Below are 20,016 nucleotides of genomic sequence, written 5' to 3' on the forward strand. Positions count from 1 at the left end.
GACTGAGGGAGAGGAAGGAAGCACTTGAATGGGACTTTGAGGTTTCTGGCCTGAACATCTGAACATGCTGATGCCATAAACTGAACGGAAACATAGGATTTCTTTTTTGTTTGTACATGTGTATGTACTTCTGTGTAACAGAAGAAGTGGGGCGGGGGGTAAGGAATGATTTTGTCTTGTTTCAAGTGCCTGTGGACACCTGTGTGGCGCTATAGAACTGGACGGGTAGAGTGGGCCTGGGGACAGTTCTTGGTATAAGGAAAAGGAATAGTAATGTGTACAGCTCATTTATATAGTGCTCAACTATTAGCGCCCCACACCCTGAGGTAGTTATTACGTTGCCAGCAGTAAAAGCTTTATTACAGCTCCTGACCGATGACTGTGTAAAGGGCCTTGGTTCCCATAATATCTACGGGCAAAATATTAATTGTGATTAATTATCGTGTGGCACCATACAAAGACTAGAAGGTTTCTTCTGGCTCCCGGAGGGCACTTGCTTGGTTTTCGCTACAGCCCTCAGGGAAAGGGAACTGGACAGCTCCCCGGGTGGCCTTGGGCCCTTCCCAGGTCTGAACCGGCCAGCCGCGAGCGGTCTCCAGACACGCGCGCCTGGCTTGGGCGCGCTCGGCCTAGGATGCTACGACCTTGGGCGGAGGGCACCGGGTCCGCCTTCCGCGCCCTCAGACCCCGGCCCCCAGCGTCGGGGCGGAGCTGCTCTGAGGCCCCGCCGCCGGCCCCGCCCCGCCCGCCGCCGCCGCCGCCGCCGCCGCCGCCGGCTCCCTCCGGCCCGCCGTGCGGTGCGCGCCTGCGCTGGCCCTCGTCTCGGAGCAGCCATGATGGTGGGTGTTCGCGGCGCCGAGCCCGGGGCGCGCGGCGGGGGCGGCGGGCGCGGGGCGGGCGCGGGGGCCGCGCCGGCCGGGCACTAACGTCTCCCTTTGTGTCTCCCCCGCTGCATCCTCTGCCCCGGCGCGCTGGGCCCCGCCGACCCCGCAGGAAGGCCTGGACGACGGCCCCGACTTCCTCTCGGAGGAGGACCGCGGAGTAAGTTCTGCCTCCTTCTGGCTCGCGGGACCCCCCTCCCTCGCCTTGGCCCTGCGCTGGGGGCCCGGAGGGGGGTCCCCGGCCGCGCGGCACCCGCTCCCCGCCGGCCTCCTTTCGGTTTCCTCGCCGCGCCGCGCCCCGCCCTCCTGCAGCCCTTCCTCCCTTGGGGCTGCGCGGTTCTGATTTTCCGGGGACCCGCGGCCGCTCTCGGCCCCCCGCCCCGGCTGCCACCCTCCGGTGGACCTCCTTCCCCGTCCGCTCCGGGTGCAGGTGGGGAAGCGGAGGGGAAGCCGGAGCTGGTCAGCCCCCGCCCCCCTGCCCCACGCTGGGGGCTATGAAACCCATTGTCAGACCTTCCTGCCCGCACCCTGAATTTCCCCTTGGGGACCTCTCGAACCCGTCTCCGCCCACCCTTCTCTCTCTCTCTAAAACGCTGCAGTACTGGCTTGTTGCAAATTATCCTTTTGCAAGGGATTTTACAGTTGCCGGATCGTATCTCTTCTCCAGTATCCTACGAGATTTTGCAAAGTGCTGGTAGCCCACTGTACCTTTACTTTTCCTAATGTCCAAAAGACACATCTTTTGCGGAAATCCCTTGCTGGTGGTTTGAGGCAAACTGCAGTTCCCTTCAGAAAGGGCCTTCAGAGCTGTGATTCCTCCCTTCCACTCTGCCCCCATTTACCTTGGCTGAAGGGTGGTAATCTGTATAGTGCCTTGTACAAGTGAGCACTTGAAAGATACTGACACATGATGATTGCAACTCAGCAGCATTCCATGGTTCCTTCACATTTCACAGCGTGAGCTTTACTTTTCTGTTTTGCTTTTACTTATTTATCTTTGATAATTTGAGAGACACGTCTGTTAGTCGGTTTTTGGCAGGTGATCAGGTATTCTTCTAAGATTTTATTCCTGTTTTTTTTTTTAACTAAAGATAAGGTAGTTAGTATTAACTGATGACCTTTATAAAGCTTTGACATGGTAAGAAAGATGCAAAGGATTCAGTATACTTTTATAGATGAGGAGTTAATACATTTCTCTGTTTACACAAAAACAGGAAAAGCAAACAATTCGCTCTCTTATAAAACCTGACTAATGTTCAGTAAAAGTATTAATTTTTTGAGTATTTATGTTGATGTGAAAAACTGTATTTTCTGTTGAATATTTGTGTTCCAAGCCATATGCCTTTGATGAGATTTGCTTATCGAACTGGAACCTCTTAAGTAATATGTCCAGAAACTTTTCATGTATTACAGATTAAAGGCAGGGTGAGGTGAAAGGCATGGGTGACCAGGAGGTTCTTACAGAACCTTGCAGATGAAAATTTTAATATGAAAATGGGGAGAAAAAAAAACCCAACAAACATTACCATGAATTTAAAAGCATTTAGAATGTCATGATGAATATGTCTATATGTCCAGTTCTTCCTTATTTTTGTTCTGTGGGACTAGGTGAATCATAGTAATAGCCACAGCTGGACAGTGTGTTAGCACTGTATAAGCACTGTTTCCTTATATCTTCTCATCATTCTTGTGAAGCTTTTAGTATCCTGCCTTTACAGATGAGGAGTCTGAACCTCGGGGAAACTTAATAGTCTGAAGTCATATAGTCAGTGAGTGGGAGAGGTGGACTTTAAACCATGTAGCTGACATCAAAGCCAGTGCACATATTTCTCAAAGTCTCCTTGAAACACTTGCATCAGAATCACCTGGGGTGTTTGAAAAGCTGAAGTCAAAAGGTTCTGGGCTCTCTGTCTAGTAAATCAGTCTCTTGAGATGGGGAGGGAAGAAAACTACTTTGTTAACAAGCAAGAAGATTCCATTGCACATGAAATTTGATTATGGCTGCACAAAGTTATCCTGCTCTTTCCTCATTTCAGGAACAGAAATTGCAGGCGTGTTTAAATTTCCTTATATTGTGTTTGTCTTGATAGAAATAGATTAGTAGAACTTTTAGGCATTGCACTTTTAGTTCAGATTGTCTTGTTCAGCCTTTTAAGAAAGTCTTGATAAAGGGAAAGTATGAAATACGTATTTGATACAAATTGCAGAGGGGAACGTCACAGATTCAAAAATAATAATGTAAGCATTTCATTCAAAGCAGCAAGTAAGCAAAATTAAAGACAGTATTTTTAAATACGTTTATAAGCAGCCTTGAATTTTCATTGTGATATTTGGAACAGAAGAGAATCTTAAAGCTTTAAGAAAATACTGTTTCGTGAGAAAACATAAAAAGCAGACTTTAAGAATACACAGTATTGAAAATATTGGTCACGCTTAATCTCTTTGGTTACACCTCTACATAATAGGGTATTTTTATCTTTCCCACAGGCAGGACAGTAACATATTATTTAGTAAACAAATGAGCCCTTTGAACTGGACGCATTTTGCTCTGATGTCCTTGTTAAATAGAGCAGTAGGTGCCAGCATGATGGCATAGTTAGCATTTGATTTGAATCCTAAATAATATGTTTATTGTTTTCAGAATTACTTCAGGTGGAGGAACTGCACCTCTCCTGGACTCCTCGCCTTGCTCCTCCCTCTGAATTTCTTTGTTATCATTTCCATTCCTGCAGACAAGAAGCCTCTGAATCATATCCTTCATCCCCATACCAGAACAGTCATCAAGGCCAGATAATGTCACCGCAGAAATATTGTTTAGCCCATCTTTTGTTTACGTGACCTCAGTTAAGGTCCCTGCCATCTCTTGCCTGGCTTGTCGCAGTATCGGTTATTGGTCTCTGTCTCTGGTCTTTCTGTTTTCCAGTCCAGACTTCACATGACTGCTAGTTTATCTAACTGAAATGATTGAATCATACGGCACCAGTAGTCACAAAGACTTACTTGGACCCAGTTCTTTTTGCAATAAGGTCTAAACTCCTTATCCCAGCATTGAATACCGTTCATCATCCTTTCTGGCCGACTTCATTCTCAAGATGCCCCAGCAGACACCTCCTCCCCAACACACACACTATAGGCATATTCTAGTTTATTTGTCATTGCTCAAGCACCTCTGCACTCTCTAATGTCTATTTTATGCATGCTTGTCAATGTTGTGGAGTGGTTTTTTTTTCCCTTCACCTCTTTTTTTCCCCATGAAATTTGGCTTACCTTTTAAGACTTGGCCCACAGGTCTGCATTTTCGTTTGTACCTCCTCAGCATTTAGCTTGAATACATTGCACATTCATTGATAGTTCTTTCAGATAAAAATGTCACATAGATTTTGTTAGCAAAGGATAAGATGAATGTTGGCAGAGGAAGAAGAGAAAGCTCCTGCCCTGGGACCATGGCAGTGTAGTATGAGACTCATGGTGGAGTGCTGAGGGAGTACCAAGGAGGGTGAATACGTAGCAGTAGCTGCACACTGCTGAAGCATTTGCTGCGTTCCAGGGATTTTCCATATATTAACTCACTTCTCAAATCCCTGTGAGGTAACTGCTTCTGTTATTCCTACTTTGGGGAAAAGTGAGGTTTAGAAAGAATAAGTAACTTGCCCAGATTCCTGCAGCAGGAATTTATTTATTTATTAAATTTAGAATTTAATCTATTCCTGAAATAAATTTAGAATTTAATCTATTCCTGAAATAGATTAAAACTCAGAGGGAATCTAGCTCTGGGTCCTGAACTGTCATGTCCGACTGTTTTGTGACCCCACGGACTGTAGCCCACCGGACTCCTCTGCATAGGATTCTCCAGGCAGGAATACTGGTGTGGTTTGCCAGTTCCTTCTCCAGGGGATCTTTCTGACCCAGGTTTCAAACCTGCATCTCTTGCATTGCAGGTGGATTCCTTTACCGCTGAGCCACCAGGGAATCCCGTTAACTGTGGTGCTGTCTCCTAAAGGAACTAAACCTTATATGTTGATCAGAAATTGTGTAGGCTGTCTGAGAAGGGGAGGGCTAGTCAGCAGAGAAGATAACGTGTAGATAAGTCATGTGGTTCCACCTGCAGCACTTGTTCTTATTGGAAGCAGGAGTAAATACTGGTAGTACAGAGAAAGTGCATAGTGATAAAGAATCCAGCCAGTGGGAAGTCCTCAGGGTTCTTAGCTGGAAAGGACATACACCTAGATGAAAATAGCATTGCAGATGACTCCTGTGTGGAAGATGGATTGCTGCTTTCTTGCAGAAAGCAGAGAAAACAGTTACCAGGCTGCTGCAGCAGTCCAGATGAGAAATGTTAAAGATAGAACTAAGGCCGTGCAGTGGGAGAAGGGATAGAGGAAAGGACATAGCAAAGAGATGTCTAGGAGATAGAATGGACAGGGCATAGTGGCTTAAGAAGTACATGGGCTGGGCAGAGGAGAAGCAGAGGAGGAATATAGGAGAGAAGAGTAGAGTTAGAAGGTGGATAATAGGTCTGGTTTTCAGATATGCTGGATTTGAAGTGCCTAATCACTTTCCCCCAAAACTACAAACTAAGATCTGAAAGGACAAAGATTGTGTCTTTTCATCCTAGCACCTCCGCCAGCAGTTGGCACACTGAAGACACTTGGTTGTTTAATAAGTATTAAGCAATAAACACATAAACATTAAACAACAAATACATCCAGGTGGATGTATCTAGTTGGTAACTTGAAATTATGATTGGTAACTTAGAATAAGAGATGTGAGTTGAAGGTATAAATTCAGGAGTTATTAGTCAAGAGTGGCTGAGATTACAAAGACTAGATACCCAGAGGAAACAAGATTCACATGCCAAGGGGAGAAAATGGACTAATTGATGGGGCTGAGGTGGGCAGGAAGAGAATGAGAAGTGTTCCCAGAAGCTGAGAGTTTTAAGGGAAAGGGTCAGAGTGATCATTAAGGCAAAATATTGAAGAGAGGGCAAGAAGACTGCAAAGTATTGGACTTGGAAATTAGGTCCTCGCCGTGTGGAGGTTTTGTGAAACCAGGGCTTATTTGACTAGAAGAGCAGTGCTAGAGCAGACAGGAAGGTTACATGCTTAGGTGGCCAGAAAGCTCAGTTCTCTGTAGGACACCATGTCCTCTGAGAAAGCAGAGGCATTGAGTCCAAATCTATTTGTAGAAAGGTTTATTGATGGGTCTGAAGTGGTAACAGCTGCTAGTGTTTATTTCTTGGAGATGTGGGAGGCATTGTACTTATTGAGCATAGGGGTGAAAATGTGGTTGAGGCTTGAGACAGGAAAGGTTTGGAGTAGTTGCTCAGGGAGTCAGAAGGGGAGCTGAGCAAGTCGGCCTAGGACCCTTGAATGATTTTAAGGATCTAATGCAGTTTGGAGACCAGTAGTTTGTAGTGGACAAGTGCAACAAACAGTTGTGACTTTTCTCTAGCCACACTCAGCTCAGAAAGCAAAAAATGTTGATTGAATTGATTCTCCAGATGGGAATTTGCAAGTCAGGTATGGCAAAGAGCAGTGAGAGTTGACAAGACTGGTGAGAAAGGCATTGGAGTGACATCAAGTGACTTATTTTTGGTATGGCAGATGAAAGGAAAGCTAGTTTCCAGAAAGTATATGTATAATCAACCATTGATTTGACTGCTGAGTATACTGGGTATAATAATGGAAATAATTCATTACAGGACTTCCAAAATTATTTGTTGTTCAGTCGCTAAATCGTGACCAACTCTTTGCAACCCCGTGGACTGCAGCACACCAGGCCTCCCTGTCCCTCACCATCTCCAAAATTATAACTGGTTGTAAATCAACTGTACTTCAATGGACTAGGGGTAAAATAGATTTAAATTTTGGCCAGAGCTAGTGAACTTAGAATTTCTGTCTGTCTCATGGGGTTTTTCACTGATTGTACTATAATTCCCTGGAAATAGTTTCTTAGCACTGTTATGGTTTGCGCCTTTCTCTCAGGGCTGCATTGAGCCAGAAGAATAGGGCCTGGGGGCTCACTCTAAGGACTAGGCTTTTCTCCAAACGAGAACCCCTTAGGTTTTGAGCAGAGGAATGAGTTCTAGTTTAGTGGTATCGGTCCAGTGTCTCCAAATGGAATATAGATTGGAGAGGCAAGAGGACAGAAGGAAGAGACTGGTTGGGAAGCTGTGGCGATCGATAATCAGTTCCTTTGCTTCCTTCTTCCTCCTCCATCAGTCTATCTCTGTACATGTATTTACTTTCCTGACAAAAGTTAAACAATTTTTTAGGAGTGTCAAAGTGGGTACTTTAATGTGTAAACACATCAGTGTACTAGTAGTGAATGTCGTCTTTACTAAGTATACATGAAGAATTAATCTATCAGCAGTAGGGCAGTGTCTTTATGTTTCTAAGGATAGTGTATTTATGTTGCTTAATCCATTTCCTCTGCTTGGGCTTTCTCTTGACCATGACACAAATGTTTAACCTAGTAAGTCTTTGACAAAAGAAAGTACAAAGTACAAAAATCCAGATAAGGATTAAACTGATGAATGTAAGTCTAATTAGAATGTCCTCAAACTGACCTGACTTGTTGCACAAAGTTAATTAAATGTTAATAAATCACAGTTGTTTGCTTCACTCCTCCCCTTAATAAAAGCTACCTAAAATTACTTATTTTTCTCTAAACCAAGAAGATACTTTGCTTGCAAAATCTGTCTGTGTATGTGTGAGATCACTCAGTCGTGTCCGGCTCTTTGTGACTCCATGGAATGTAGCCTGCCAGGCTCCTCCTTCCATGGGATTTTCCAGGCAAGGATACTGGAGTGGGTTGCCATTTCCTTCTCCAGGCAAAAATCTGTGTACATTGTATCTGCTGCTGCTGCTGCTAAGTCACTTCAGTCCTGTCAGACTCTGAGCGACCCCATAGATGGCAGTCCACCAGGCTCCGGTGTCCCTGGGATTCTCCAGGCAAGAACACTGGAGTGGGTTGCCATTTCCTTCTACAAACATTGTATCTGCTGCTGCTGCTGCTGCTGCTAAGTCATTGTATCTAATTAGCACTAAATTTACAGAAGTCCCTGCAGTCCAGGGTTCAGTTCAGTTCAGTCCCTCAGTCGTGTCCGACTCTTTGCGACCCCATGAATTGCAGCACGCCAGGCCTCCCTGTCCATCACCAACTCCCGGAGTTCACTCAGACTCAGGTCCATCGAGTCGATGATGCCATCCAGTCATCTCATTTTCTGTCGTCCCCTTCTCCTCCCACCCCCAAGGTTAGGACTCCGTATTTCCACTGCAGGGGGCGGGGTTCCATCCCTAGTTGAGGAACTAAGATCCTGCAAACCACACAACAGGGCCAAGAAAAGAAAGAAAGAAAAAAAAAATCCACTAAATTTACAATACGATATATTATTAAATCTAAGGTGCAATTGATTGGAAGATATATTTTCTTATATGTACCACTAAGAAAAAAATACAGCCAACTAAACTATTAGTTTGTCATCAATTACAGGGTATCCTTATTTCGGATACATTAAAATGTGGAAAATAAGCATCTGGAATTGATGAAATATGATATCAGATTATCTTTCTTTTTTAACTTAATTTTTTAAATTGAAGTATAGTGGATTTACAGTGTTATGTCAACCCCTGCAATACAGCAGAGTGACTCAGTTATACATATATAGTAGTGAAAATAGCTCAGTTGTGTCCCTCTCTTTGGGACCCCATGGACTCTACAGTCCATGGAATTCTCCAGGCCAAAATACTGGAGTAGGTAGCCTTTCCCTTCTTCAGGGGATCTCCCCAACCCAGGGATCGAACCCAGGTTTCCTGCATTGCAGGTGGATTCTTTACCCGCTGAGCCACAAGGGACACCCAAGAATACTAGAGTGGATAGCCTATCCCTTCTCCAGCGGATCTTCCTGACCTAGGATTCGAACTGGGGTCTCTTGCATTGCAGGTGGATTCTTTACCAACTGAGCTATTGGGGAAGCCCATACACATACAGACATTCTTTTTTTTTTTTAATTCTTTTCCTTTGTGGCTTATCCTAGGGTATTGAATACAGTTCCCTGTGTTGCACAGTGGAACCTTGTTGTTTATCCATCCAGACTATCTTTCAGTGAAAGTTTTGTATTGATGTGGGAGATGATTTTATTGGCTGGCAAACCCTTATGTGTGTGAAACACATCTTGTGGTCAGATAAAATAATCCTTCTCCATAGGCCCAGGAAATGGAAAAAAATTGCCGTCTGAAGTGTATGTGGGAACTGACCATAGGAACATGCACTATCAGAATGAATGCTTCTGCTGATATTTAGCTAAACTTCCTGTGAGATATAAAGAGGAAGAATCAGAATCTTACCATCAGCATTTTGCTGTGACCACATTTGTAATTCATGTACATTTTCCTGAGATCAGTTCTGGAACTCAGTTGTTAAAAGAATGAAAGAAACAAGTGGCAGGTTGAATTAATAGCTGTTAAGGCTATTACATGGGATGCTTTAGTAAAGCATACAAGAAGAGAATTTATAGAAAGGTTAGAAGTATAGGAATAAAAGCAAAGGAGGGAAATTCTGGGACTGATGGAAATGTTCCATATCTTGATTATGGTGATGATTACAAGGTTATAATCTATGTATCTGTTAAAACTTTTCAAATTATATCCTTAAAATCTCCTTTTCATTATCGGTAAACTGTACCTAAAAAAAACAGAGTACAAGACCAAAAGTGATATATAGGAATATAGGAATGTATAATATAGGTATACTTTTTGTATATAGGAATACTTTTATTGATGAGTTGCAATTTTAAAAAGCCAAGTGTTTTACTGTCAGACAAAACAAGGGAAATAGTGGATGTGGTATAAAAGGATACTGAAATGGAAGACAGAGAAATATGTTAATAATTTGAAATAATCTTTAATTGGAAGAATAAATAACAGCTGTTCATATGTAGAAATCCTGAAAGGTGTGTTTCCAGATTAATAGTGCAGTGGTTAAAAAAAAATAAATAAACCTGAAAATTAAAATATACTTAGAGATATGAAGTCTGGCAAAATGTTTTATATAATCATTAAAAAAAAAAATTAGCAACTGAGATAAAGTTTTGACAGAATGTATAGACAGTCCGGAAAATCTCGACTAGCATTCCCTCATACGGTTTTTAAGGCTTATTCTGAAAATTGTTTTGATATGTCTGTGATAGGACATGGGATTCAGTGTTTTTTAATAAGCATCCAAGTTGAGTCTTACCAGTTGTGTCTGAGAAATGCTAGACCAGGCAGTGAAAACATAAATAAAGAACTGCCAAGATTGTTATTCCAAAATCTGTAAGATAAATTTATTAGTTTCCTGGGGCTGCTGTAACAGGTTACCACAAACTTGATGGGTTAATACAACAGAATTTTATTCTCTCACAATTCTGCAGGCCAGAAGTCTGAAATCAGTATCACTGAGCTGAAATCAAGGTGTTCGCAGGGCCATGCTCCCTGCCTGAGGCTCTAGCGAAGAATTAGTTACTTGTCTCTTCCAGCATTCTCGTGGCTGCCTGCACTCCTTGACTTGTGGCTTTACCACTCTATAATCTCTGCCTCCTTAGTTAAGTTGCTTTCTCTTCTTTTGTCTGTGTCAAATCTCCCTCTTATAAAGATACATGTAATTGCATTTAGAACCCACCTGGATAATCCAGGATAAACTCCACATCTTTTTTTTTTTTTTGCCATATAAGGTGACATCCACAGGGATTTGGACGTGGATGTCTTTGGGGGAGCTATAATTCAGGCAACCACAATATGAGTAAAAAGAAATAAGGAAACATTTCTTAAATTAGAATTAAGGTAAGGGGTTAGAGAAGAGGTAGGAAACAGTTTGAAGACCTGATAAGACTAAATAAAGCAAGAAAACCGAAGAACAGAGTACTCTGATGTTTCCAATATTGTGGAAGCAGTGAAGATAATTGGAAAATGAATAAGAAAACTTTATTTGTAATTCAGGACAGCCTTTAAATTTCTTTTATCAGGCACTGGCTACATGTAGCAGAGTACAATAGTGATTTTTAAAGCATTTTTATGTAAGTTTATAGTGTTAACTTAAAAATATGATTGCCGATTGAAATTTAATTCAGTATAAACTTACTAAAGTTACCAATAAAGTTTTTGTTAAAGGCCATCATAGATAGTATCATCCTTTAAAATAATGATTCATTTCTTCTGTGACTGTTAACTTAGATTGTAATGGTATTTTTTTTTTAAATATATCTACTCAATATAGAACCCGTAGTGCAAAAGTGAAATAGTATTTTACTTTCATTACTAATAAACAACTCTGTTTAATGAGAAACTTCACAGAATTCATCTTTCAATAAGTCACAAAATTTCTTAAAGGCTTTTTTCCAGTTTTATAAAAGTAATTCATGCATATTGTGGAAAGTTGGGAGAATAAAAGAACATAGAAGAAAATCCACTGCAACTCACATTTTGTTGTATTTCCAATACATAATAATTTTATGTATGCATTTTTTAAAAATATAATTGAGATCATAGAGTGAACAATTTTGCTTCTAGCATTTTTTCCATTTGCATTGTAATTGAAATTTGAAACACTAATGATTAGGTTGGTTTCCAAAGGCAATCCTGCTTTTACAGCTAGAGTATTTGAAGCAGGCTAGTTAGATTTTTAATATTTTGTATCTTTGCATCTGGCTGAGACTTCATTTTATCTTTTAGTGTATTTGCTTTTGTAAATCTCCAAATTACCTTAAGATTTTAGAATGTTAATCTGTTTAAAAGGGAAGAAAAATGAGTGACATTTAAGAATGAGTAAAATTGTGATTAGAATTATAAGTGACATCTTCTCGTAGATGAGTAAATTGAAGCACTAAATAGGGAATATACCCAATTCTTGTAATGTACTAAAGCTGTAGAGTGAAATTTAATACATATCAGAGGAGTTAATTATTATTTGTTAGCATTTTTCTTAGCACTTTTCACATATATATATAATACATTTAACTGTCATTAATTTTATTATATATTCCTGAATTAAGCAATAAAATTTAAATGATTGGCCATTATTATTTTTCTTATTTTTAAAGGTAGATACGTTTCTTAATCTTAGGACACTTGAACTTGTAAGGGACCATCTTTTTGGAAAATAGTTTACTAGTTTACTTTTTGGGTGAAACTAATAAATCATAGTTAGCACATTGACTCATACAAAGGATAGTTGCATGGTGTAGAATGAAAATTGATTAAGATAACATACCCAAAGTACCTCCTCCAGAAGATAGATTCAATGAACTTGTGTACTTGTTAGATCTAAGATTCGCTATTTTAGTTTTGTTTTTGCACTGTCTTATTGTCTAGGAGAAGAATGAATTTGCATAAAAACCTATAGAATTTTCACTGAGGTATTATTTTTTTCTAGCTTAAAGCAATAAATGTAGATCTTCAGAGTGATGCTGCTCTGCAGGTGGACATTTCTGATGCTCTAAGTGAGAGAGACAAAGTAAAATTCACTGTTCACACAAAGGTAAATGGGATTTTTTTACTTGTGTTATTTTAATTATTGTGGTGTTACATATGTAATAGTACACCGACTAGAATTTTGGTTTTCAACATAATTAGAAATTGTATTTTAGTTTATAATTCACTGCTGCTTATTATCTTTCATTAAAGACTAAGTTTAGAAAATAAGGTATAAAATGTTCATAGAAACTTTTATAGTCTAGTATTAATTTTTATTTGCGAGAATCTCTGTCTTTGCAGAGTTCATTGCCAAATTTTAAGCAGAACGAGTTTTCTGTTGTTCGACAACATGAGGAATTTATCTGGCTTCACGATTCCTTCATTGAAAATGAAGACTATGCAGGTTACATTGTAAGTATTGAGGTTCCATTTTCATCCTATTTTCTAGGAACTTTTTGGATACTTTATTATGTGTGGAAATCTTATTCAGCACTTCTAGTGAACTGAAGTAATTTTTTAAAAAATTGCCAGCTATGAAACATAATTGACTGCCACCTTTTATCCCAAGTTGTCTTGTTTGGGGGTGTGGAGATACCAATATGTAACGCTCCTTCATTTAAACTTAAATTCTTACTGTTCATTAGAATTGAAATGGGCTTGTCCTGGGGGGTAATAACTAAAGAGGTGTTACAGTCCGTATTGGTCCTGAACCCTTAGTTAGACAGATGTTTAGAGTTTTAGGGCTCCTGAGAGGTTATCTGATGTGAACATGCACCTGGTGGTGTGCCTCAGCTGTTGACCACCCTCAGATTTCTGGAACTGTTTCATTTGATTTCCTTGAAATCATCCTGACCTGACTCCATCTTTGTCCTTGTGGCCCTTACTCTCGGTCATTTGCTTTTTTTTTTCCTTTCTACAACTCCAGTTTCGTGCACAAGTGGCAGTGCTTTTGTTGTTGTTCATTGCCAGTTTTTATAAAGAATACAACTGAGGAACAGCCCAGTGGAAAAGACGCATAGGATGAGATATTGGGGTGAGAGGCTGGCACAGAACTCTCATGCCCTTTCCAGGATGTGTCACCTTCCGTTTTCCCCGCATGTCAGTGTGTTTACCAGCCTGGAAGCTCTCCTGTTTCCACCCTTTTCCTCCTCATCTTCTTGGATGGTGTTATTTTCTTACTACTTTTTTCTCTCATAGACTAACACTCCTCAAAGATCAAGACCATTTATCTTTATCTGCTGGTCGTTCATCACGCCTGGCACGTGGTAGATGTCGTGTGTGGGCAGCAGTGAATATGTGCCAGTTTGTACTTGGTGCTCGCTTCCCTGTTGCTTTCCTTGGTATAATCCTTTTCTTCTGGTCATTGCTGTTTTGACTTCCCCCTATTTACCTTTCCTTCTGCTTACTTGCTATCTTTGCTTTTCCATCATTTCCCCTTCACAGTTCTTACTTGCAGGCTCTTCCTCTAAGATAGGTTTTTTTTCTTAATCATTCCCTTGAGTGATACGTCTCTTTTAGATGTATTTATATTTAAGGTAAGTGCTTACTTTCCCCCTCACTGTGGGAGAATAGGGGGAGGTTAGTCATTAGTCTGTGCCTTATTCTCTTGTGGTTAAGTCAGTGCTTTCTGCCTCTGGTACAGTCCAATCATACCATTTGCATACTTTGGAAAAATAGCATGCATATTTGCAACACATTTAATTAGTGTATACTTAGAGCTTAAGTTGCATATACATTTGAGAGCTCTAGGTTGTCACATAGGAGTCTACAGACTAAAGTTTGGGTTCAGTTCAGTCACTCAGTCGTGTCCGACTCTTTGCGACCCCATAAACCACAGCACACCAGGCCTCACTGTCCATCACCAACTCCCGGAGTTTACCCAAACTCATATCCATCAAGTCGGTGATGCCATCCGACCATTTCATCCTCTGTCGTCCCCTTCTCCTCCCACCTTCCATCTTTCCCAGCATCAGGGTCTTTTCAAATGAGTCAGCTCTTTGCATCACATGGCCAAAGGATTGGAGTTTCAGCTTCAACATCAGTCCTTCCAATGAACTCCCAGGACTGATCTCCTTTAGGATGGACTGGTTGGATCCCCTTGCAGTTCAAGGGACTCTCAAGCAAGAGTCTTCTCCAACCCCACAGTTCAAAAGCATCAATTCTTCAGCACTCAGCTTTCTTTATAGTCCAACTCTCACATCCATACATGACCACTGGAAAAACCATAGCCTTGACTAGACGGACCTTTGTTGACAAAGTAATGTCTCTGCTTATTAATATGCTGTCTAGGTTGGTCGTAACTTTCCTTCCAAGGAGTAAGCGTCTTTTAATTTCATGGCTGTAATCACCATCTGCAGTGATTTTGGAGCCCAAAAAATAAAGTCTGACACTGTTTCCACTGTTTCCCCATCTATTTCCCATGAAGTGATGGGACCAGATGCCATGATCTTTGTTTTCTGAATGTTGAGCTTCAAGCCAACCTTTTCACTCTCCTCTTTCACTTTCATCAAGAGGCTCATTAGTTCTTCACTTTCTGCCATAAGGGTGGTGTCATCTGCATATCTGAGGTTATTGATATTTCTCCCGGCAATCTTGATTCCAGCTTGTGCTTCCTCCAACCCAGTGTTTCTCATGATGTACTCTGCATATAAGTTAAATAAGCAGGGTGACAATATACAGCCTTGATGCACTCCTTTTCCCAAAGTTTGGGTCCTACTGATCTAATTCCAGAATATAGTGCTACGCTCTGTTTCTTCCTTGGTGTCAAGGACCTCAAGAATCTTAATTTCTAGACTTAATCAGCTTCTCTAACCTTAATTAGGATATTCCTCATTCATTCAGGATGTCTTTAGCTCCCTCAGACAGCAGTCTTTTTTTTTTGAGAGAGAGAAAAAAAGTCTATTAGAGTGGGAGATGCTGTTAGAACAGCGGGCCAGCTCGAGGGAGAACCGATGAGACAGCAGTCTTTTTTGGTGGCAATAGTGCAACTACTGAAAGAAGTAAAAATCTTTAAAAACTAGTGGTTTAGGGGACTTCCCTGATGGTCCAGTGGTTGAGACTCTGTGCTTTCACTGCAGGAAGCGTGGGATCTATCCCTTTTCGGGAACTAAGATCCTCCTGCTGCATGGCACAGTCAAAACAAATCAAAACTAGTGATTTTATTCTGTGACAGATCCCTCCGGCACCACCAAGACCTGATTTTGATGCCTCAAGGGAGAAACTGCAGAAACTTGGAGAAGGAGAAGGGTCTATGACAAAGGAGGAATTCACGAAGATGAAACAGGAATTGGAAGCGTATGTGACTTTTGTTGTTATTTGTGCTTGTTTTTGTGCCCTTTTTTGTTTGGTTGGTTTTTGGTTTTGTTTCTCTGCTCTCTGATATCCCATCCTTTCCATCATTTCACCACAGTGACCCTTTCTGGAAGATGCAGGTTTAAGCCATACAACCAGTGTTAACTATCATGATCAGAGCCTACAGGAAAATTATAGAATAATTGTCTGCATTGTAAAATTCTTTAAATTGCTGTTTTAAATAAACTCTGAAGATTGAAAACAAAAGATCCACAAGTTTATAAACGATAGTAGAAAGAGAAATAATGACTTTTTAAAACACACATGTAGATCATTTTACTTTTGTTTACAAGGCCTTAGTCATCACCCACCTGGTTCTCTTGTTTGGACAAGTGCATAGTACCAAGATTTCTGTTTCTCATATAAGTGTGCACTAAGCAACTCTGGATATTTTCTTCTTTCTTTTTCAAAAAGTGAGTGTGTGTATGTGTGTGTGTGTGCGTGTGTGTATAATTTTCCCCCTCCTCTTTTGTCTGCCTATGGCTTCTGCCTGAAGGGAAAAGAATAGGAGCAAAGCAATGAGAGAATAGTTTTTTAGTGTTTTTTATTAAATGATTATTAGTTTCGTATATACTGGACATATATTCTTGAAAAATTTCTATTTCATTTTTAGCATATTTGCTGAAAATACAGTTTTTCCCCTTCTCTTAAACATTTGAAATAATTTTGGGTTGTTGCATATTGTTTTTCCTGTATTTTAAGAATTAAACGAGGAAATAGCTTTCCTTGCATTACCGTCACCTCCATCACTTTTTCTGGTCATTTCTCCCGTTTGTGCATTTCCTTTTCTCCTCTTCCACTGAATTTCAGTTTTTAAGCATATATTCATGCTGCTACTAGACTCTTCTTCAGAATGCTAAACTCTTGACAAGAGAAATTAGCAAAGTAGGTCGTCTTTGTTACAGTGTAAGGTGACAGATATTTTAAGAATTCTGTCAATACTGAGTGAAAGCAGTAGCCTGATAGTGGACAGGTACAACTTCTATAGTTGATAAGCCTGAAAGCTGGAAATGAGCAGCGCACATTAATATTAAAAGAATCTGTGGTTTTCCAGTGGCCCTGATCATGATTCTTTTGTGGTCTGGTTAGGGGTTGGATAACAGAGAACCTTGGGTTTATTCTACTGCTACCTCCATCCTCTGCATCCTTCTTTTTTGTCTTCACTGAATGACTACCCTCACAGAGATCAAACTTCTCCCAACATTGGTCCTGCTGGTTTGCTGGTATGTAAAACTTAACCTCCTTGCACGTAGTTGAAGCAAGAATATCGGGCCTTTTTCTTGAGTGTTTTTTTTTTCCAAACTGACATGTATTACTATAAGATCGCTGTGATTCACTGATGACATTAAAATGTTTTAAACTCAGTTCTTCAATGTAATGGAAAACACTAGTCTCTCCATGGTATGTTTCTTTCTTGTGTGCTTGGGTCTTTAGATGAAAATAGTTATTAAAGTTGAAAACATGCTTACTGAAGTTTGTTTTATTTATTTGTATGAAGGTGTTTAAAAGCAGTAATTATCTAGAAATTGAATCATTAAAATTGTATGCTATAATTTGTAGTATATGTTCTCTGAAGCTAAAAACAAAAAGCCCTATAGTTACCTTTAACATCAACTTGCATAGGAAGAAAGGTTCATAAAACCTAAAAATATTAACATTTATATATAATAAATACTATTAACTAGCATGAAGTCTTTTCAGAGCTGGGTTTTATATATTTCGTTAACAGTTCAACTAAAACCTTTGTTTCCATGGATTATATCTTGTGCCTCTAGTTTTGCATTTAGAATAATTCCTAGTATTTGCTTAAAAAACTGTTGCGGGTGTTTTTCTGCAGTGTTTTACCTTTAATTTTGTGTATTATTTCTAGTGAGTATTTGGCAATATTCAAGAAGACAGTTGCAATGCATGAAGTGTTTCTGTGTCGTGTGGCTGCACATCCCATTTTGAGGAAAGATTTAAATTTCCATGTCTTCCTGGAATATAATCAAGATGTGAGTATTGAATTGATCAAAGCAGTGATCAAGGTTTTTTTTTTTTTATTTCAAGGTTTATTTTTAAAGAGTCATTGGAAGGAGAAGGGAGTTGTTAGAAAAGGCTTCAGTTCAGTTCAGTCGCTTAGTTGTGTCCGACTCTTTGCGACCCCATGAATCAGCATGCCAGGCCTCCCTGTCCATCACCAGCTCCCGGAGTTCACTCAAACTCATGTCCATCGAGTCGGTGATGCCATCCAGCCATCTCATTCTCTGTCATCCCCTTCTCCTCCTGCCCCCAATCCCTCCCAGCATCAGAGTCTTTCCTAGTGAGTCAACTCTTCGCATGAAGTGGCCAAAGTATTGGAGTTTCAGCTTTATTATCAGTAATTTTTATAAAATGTTCTGATTTTTCAAGGCAGTTTAATATGACTCTTTTTTAATGATGATACAGTATTTCAGTAGAACTTGAGTAGATTAATTTTTTAAATGATGCTAAACTATGTTACTACATGAGATACTGATTTTGATCCTGAATTGTGAACTTCTTAAGAAATAGGGTTATTAAATGGGTTAATAAATTTGAGTTTGGAGGCTTCTGAAGCCTTATGGAGAATTCCAGAGTTCTTGAGCTAAAGAATTCCCAGTTACTTTTGGGTTGATCACTGACTTTTGGTCTGTTTAACCGGCCTCCTTCAGTGCTGGTTACTGCTAATTTTCCTCCCTCCCTGCCTCAAGAGGTTTCTTCGTTCGTGGTTCTGGAAAAAATCTTTTTAGTGGGTGGATGACACAGATCTTGGAGTCTCTATTTGGATGACAAGATTAACTCGTAATTTTAGCAGAAGACAGATGTTTCCTAACCTTCATTCATTTCTTCCTGTGGCATCAGTGAGCACACCCAGGACCTCATCTCACCCCCGAGTTCTTAAACCCTGATACTATGAACTCCAAACATAGCCTTGTGTCCTCATAACTCCCTTTTTCCCTGCTCCCACTGCAGTTGTTCTTTGACTCACTGCTGCATCTAGGCCCTTGACTTCTGCACTTTGACTCTGTCAATAGCCCTTTTGTTTTTCTTTCTTTCTTTTCTTGCCTAGAGTGCCTGCTCTATCACTTATAGCAGTGTTAAGACGTTAGACAGATTTCTCTCATTTTGCATTAAAGCTAATCTCAATAATTCTTCTTAATCAAATAATGACCTTGTTCACTGGCAGTGGACACCAATCAGAAAGCAAATGCCCACACCTCCTGTATCCCCCCATAGCCTTCAACCACCTTGGCAGCCACACTCATTTAATAGCTTTCTTTTCTTTTTTCTTTTTTACTTCCTCCTTTCCAATCTGGATGCCTTTTTAAATTTTGCTTGCCTGAATGCCCTGGCTGGAACCTCCAGTACAGTGTTAAATGGAAATGATAAGAGCAGACATCCGTGTTCTGTCCCTGATCTTAGGGGAAAAGCACACACTCCTTCACTATCAAGTGTGATGTTAAGTGTGGGTTTTTACATAGATACCCTTTGTCAGCTTAAAGACGTTCTGTTCCTAGTTTGTTTATCATGAAAAAGTACATCTGTTGAGATGATCATGTTTTTTATTCTGTTAATGTGGTGAAATACATCATGCTTTTCCATTTTGACTGAGATACCTTTCTAGCTATGCTGACTCCCATGTTCTTGTGGATCTATGGGAATCCGTCTTGATGTGTTCACCTCTTAACTCCGTGGCTGCTTCCCGGTCTGCTTCATGGCTTTTCCCTCCATATATCCATTCATTTAAATCTGATTCTTCCAAAGTTCCTCATTGAGTTCTCTACAAGTCTATGAGATTTCTAATTCTGTAAATTCTGTCTAATACCTGCTTCTCTGGCTCCATCGATGTTAATATGCTTTTAACTTAGAAATCTATGGGAATTCCTTGGCGGTCCAGTGGTTAGGACTCCGTGCTTCCACTGCTGGGAGCACGGGTTTGATCCCTGGTCACGGAACTAAGATCCCACAAGCTGCATGGTACAGCCCCGCCTGGCCGCTCCCCCTGCCCCAACTGTATCACTCCTGAGTCCCAGCATTATTCATTAAACTGCCTCCTGAAAAACCTCCATTTAGATGTCCCCTTGGCCTTTTACCCTCAACTGAACGCTTCTTTTAAATCCATGCCTCCTTTTGTACTCTGTCTTATCTCAAAGAAGGCATCAGTAACCCCCAGTCTCTTCCACCATGAAAATTACTCAGGACTCCTACTGTCTGTTCCTATCAGGAGTCACCAGATTCTCTCTGTCTCATTTTAATCTGCATACTTGCTTCCATCAGTAGACCTAAAGACTAGTCCAGACTTTGATAACCTTTGCCTGGGTTATTGAAGCAGA

At 40.6% G+C, this 20,016-nt stretch overlaps 1 protein-coding gene across 1 annotated transcript in view; it reads left to right on the plus strand.

The window, feature by feature from the left end:
- The first annotated feature begins 729 nt into the window (after positions 1-729).
- SNX6 (sorting nexin 6) overlaps positions 730-20,016 on the plus strand; it is a 49,022-nt gene continuing 29,735 nt past the window's right edge. The window contains exons 1-6 of the mRNA XM_055418230.2: positions 730-839; positions 994-1,041; positions 12,291-12,395; positions 12,632-12,742; positions 15,504-15,625; positions 17,553-17,676. Of these exons, the coding sequence (XP_055274205.1) occupies positions 834-839; positions 994-1,041; positions 12,291-12,395; positions 12,632-12,742; positions 15,504-15,625; positions 17,553-17,676 (516 nt within the window). The 5' untranslated portion in view covers positions 730-833. The remainder of the gene's footprint in view (positions 840-993; positions 1,042-12,290; positions 12,396-12,631; positions 12,743-15,503; positions 15,626-17,552; positions 17,677-20,016) is intronic.

The sequence above is a fragment of the Moschus berezovskii genome, chromosome 21 (assembly GCF_049115385.1).
Source record: "Moschus berezovskii isolate FMDL1 chromosome 21, NW_MosBer_1.0, whole genome shotgun sequence".
In the NCBI taxonomy this organism is placed as follows: domain Eukaryota; kingdom Metazoa; phylum Chordata; class Mammalia; order Artiodactyla; family Moschidae; genus Moschus; species Moschus berezovskii.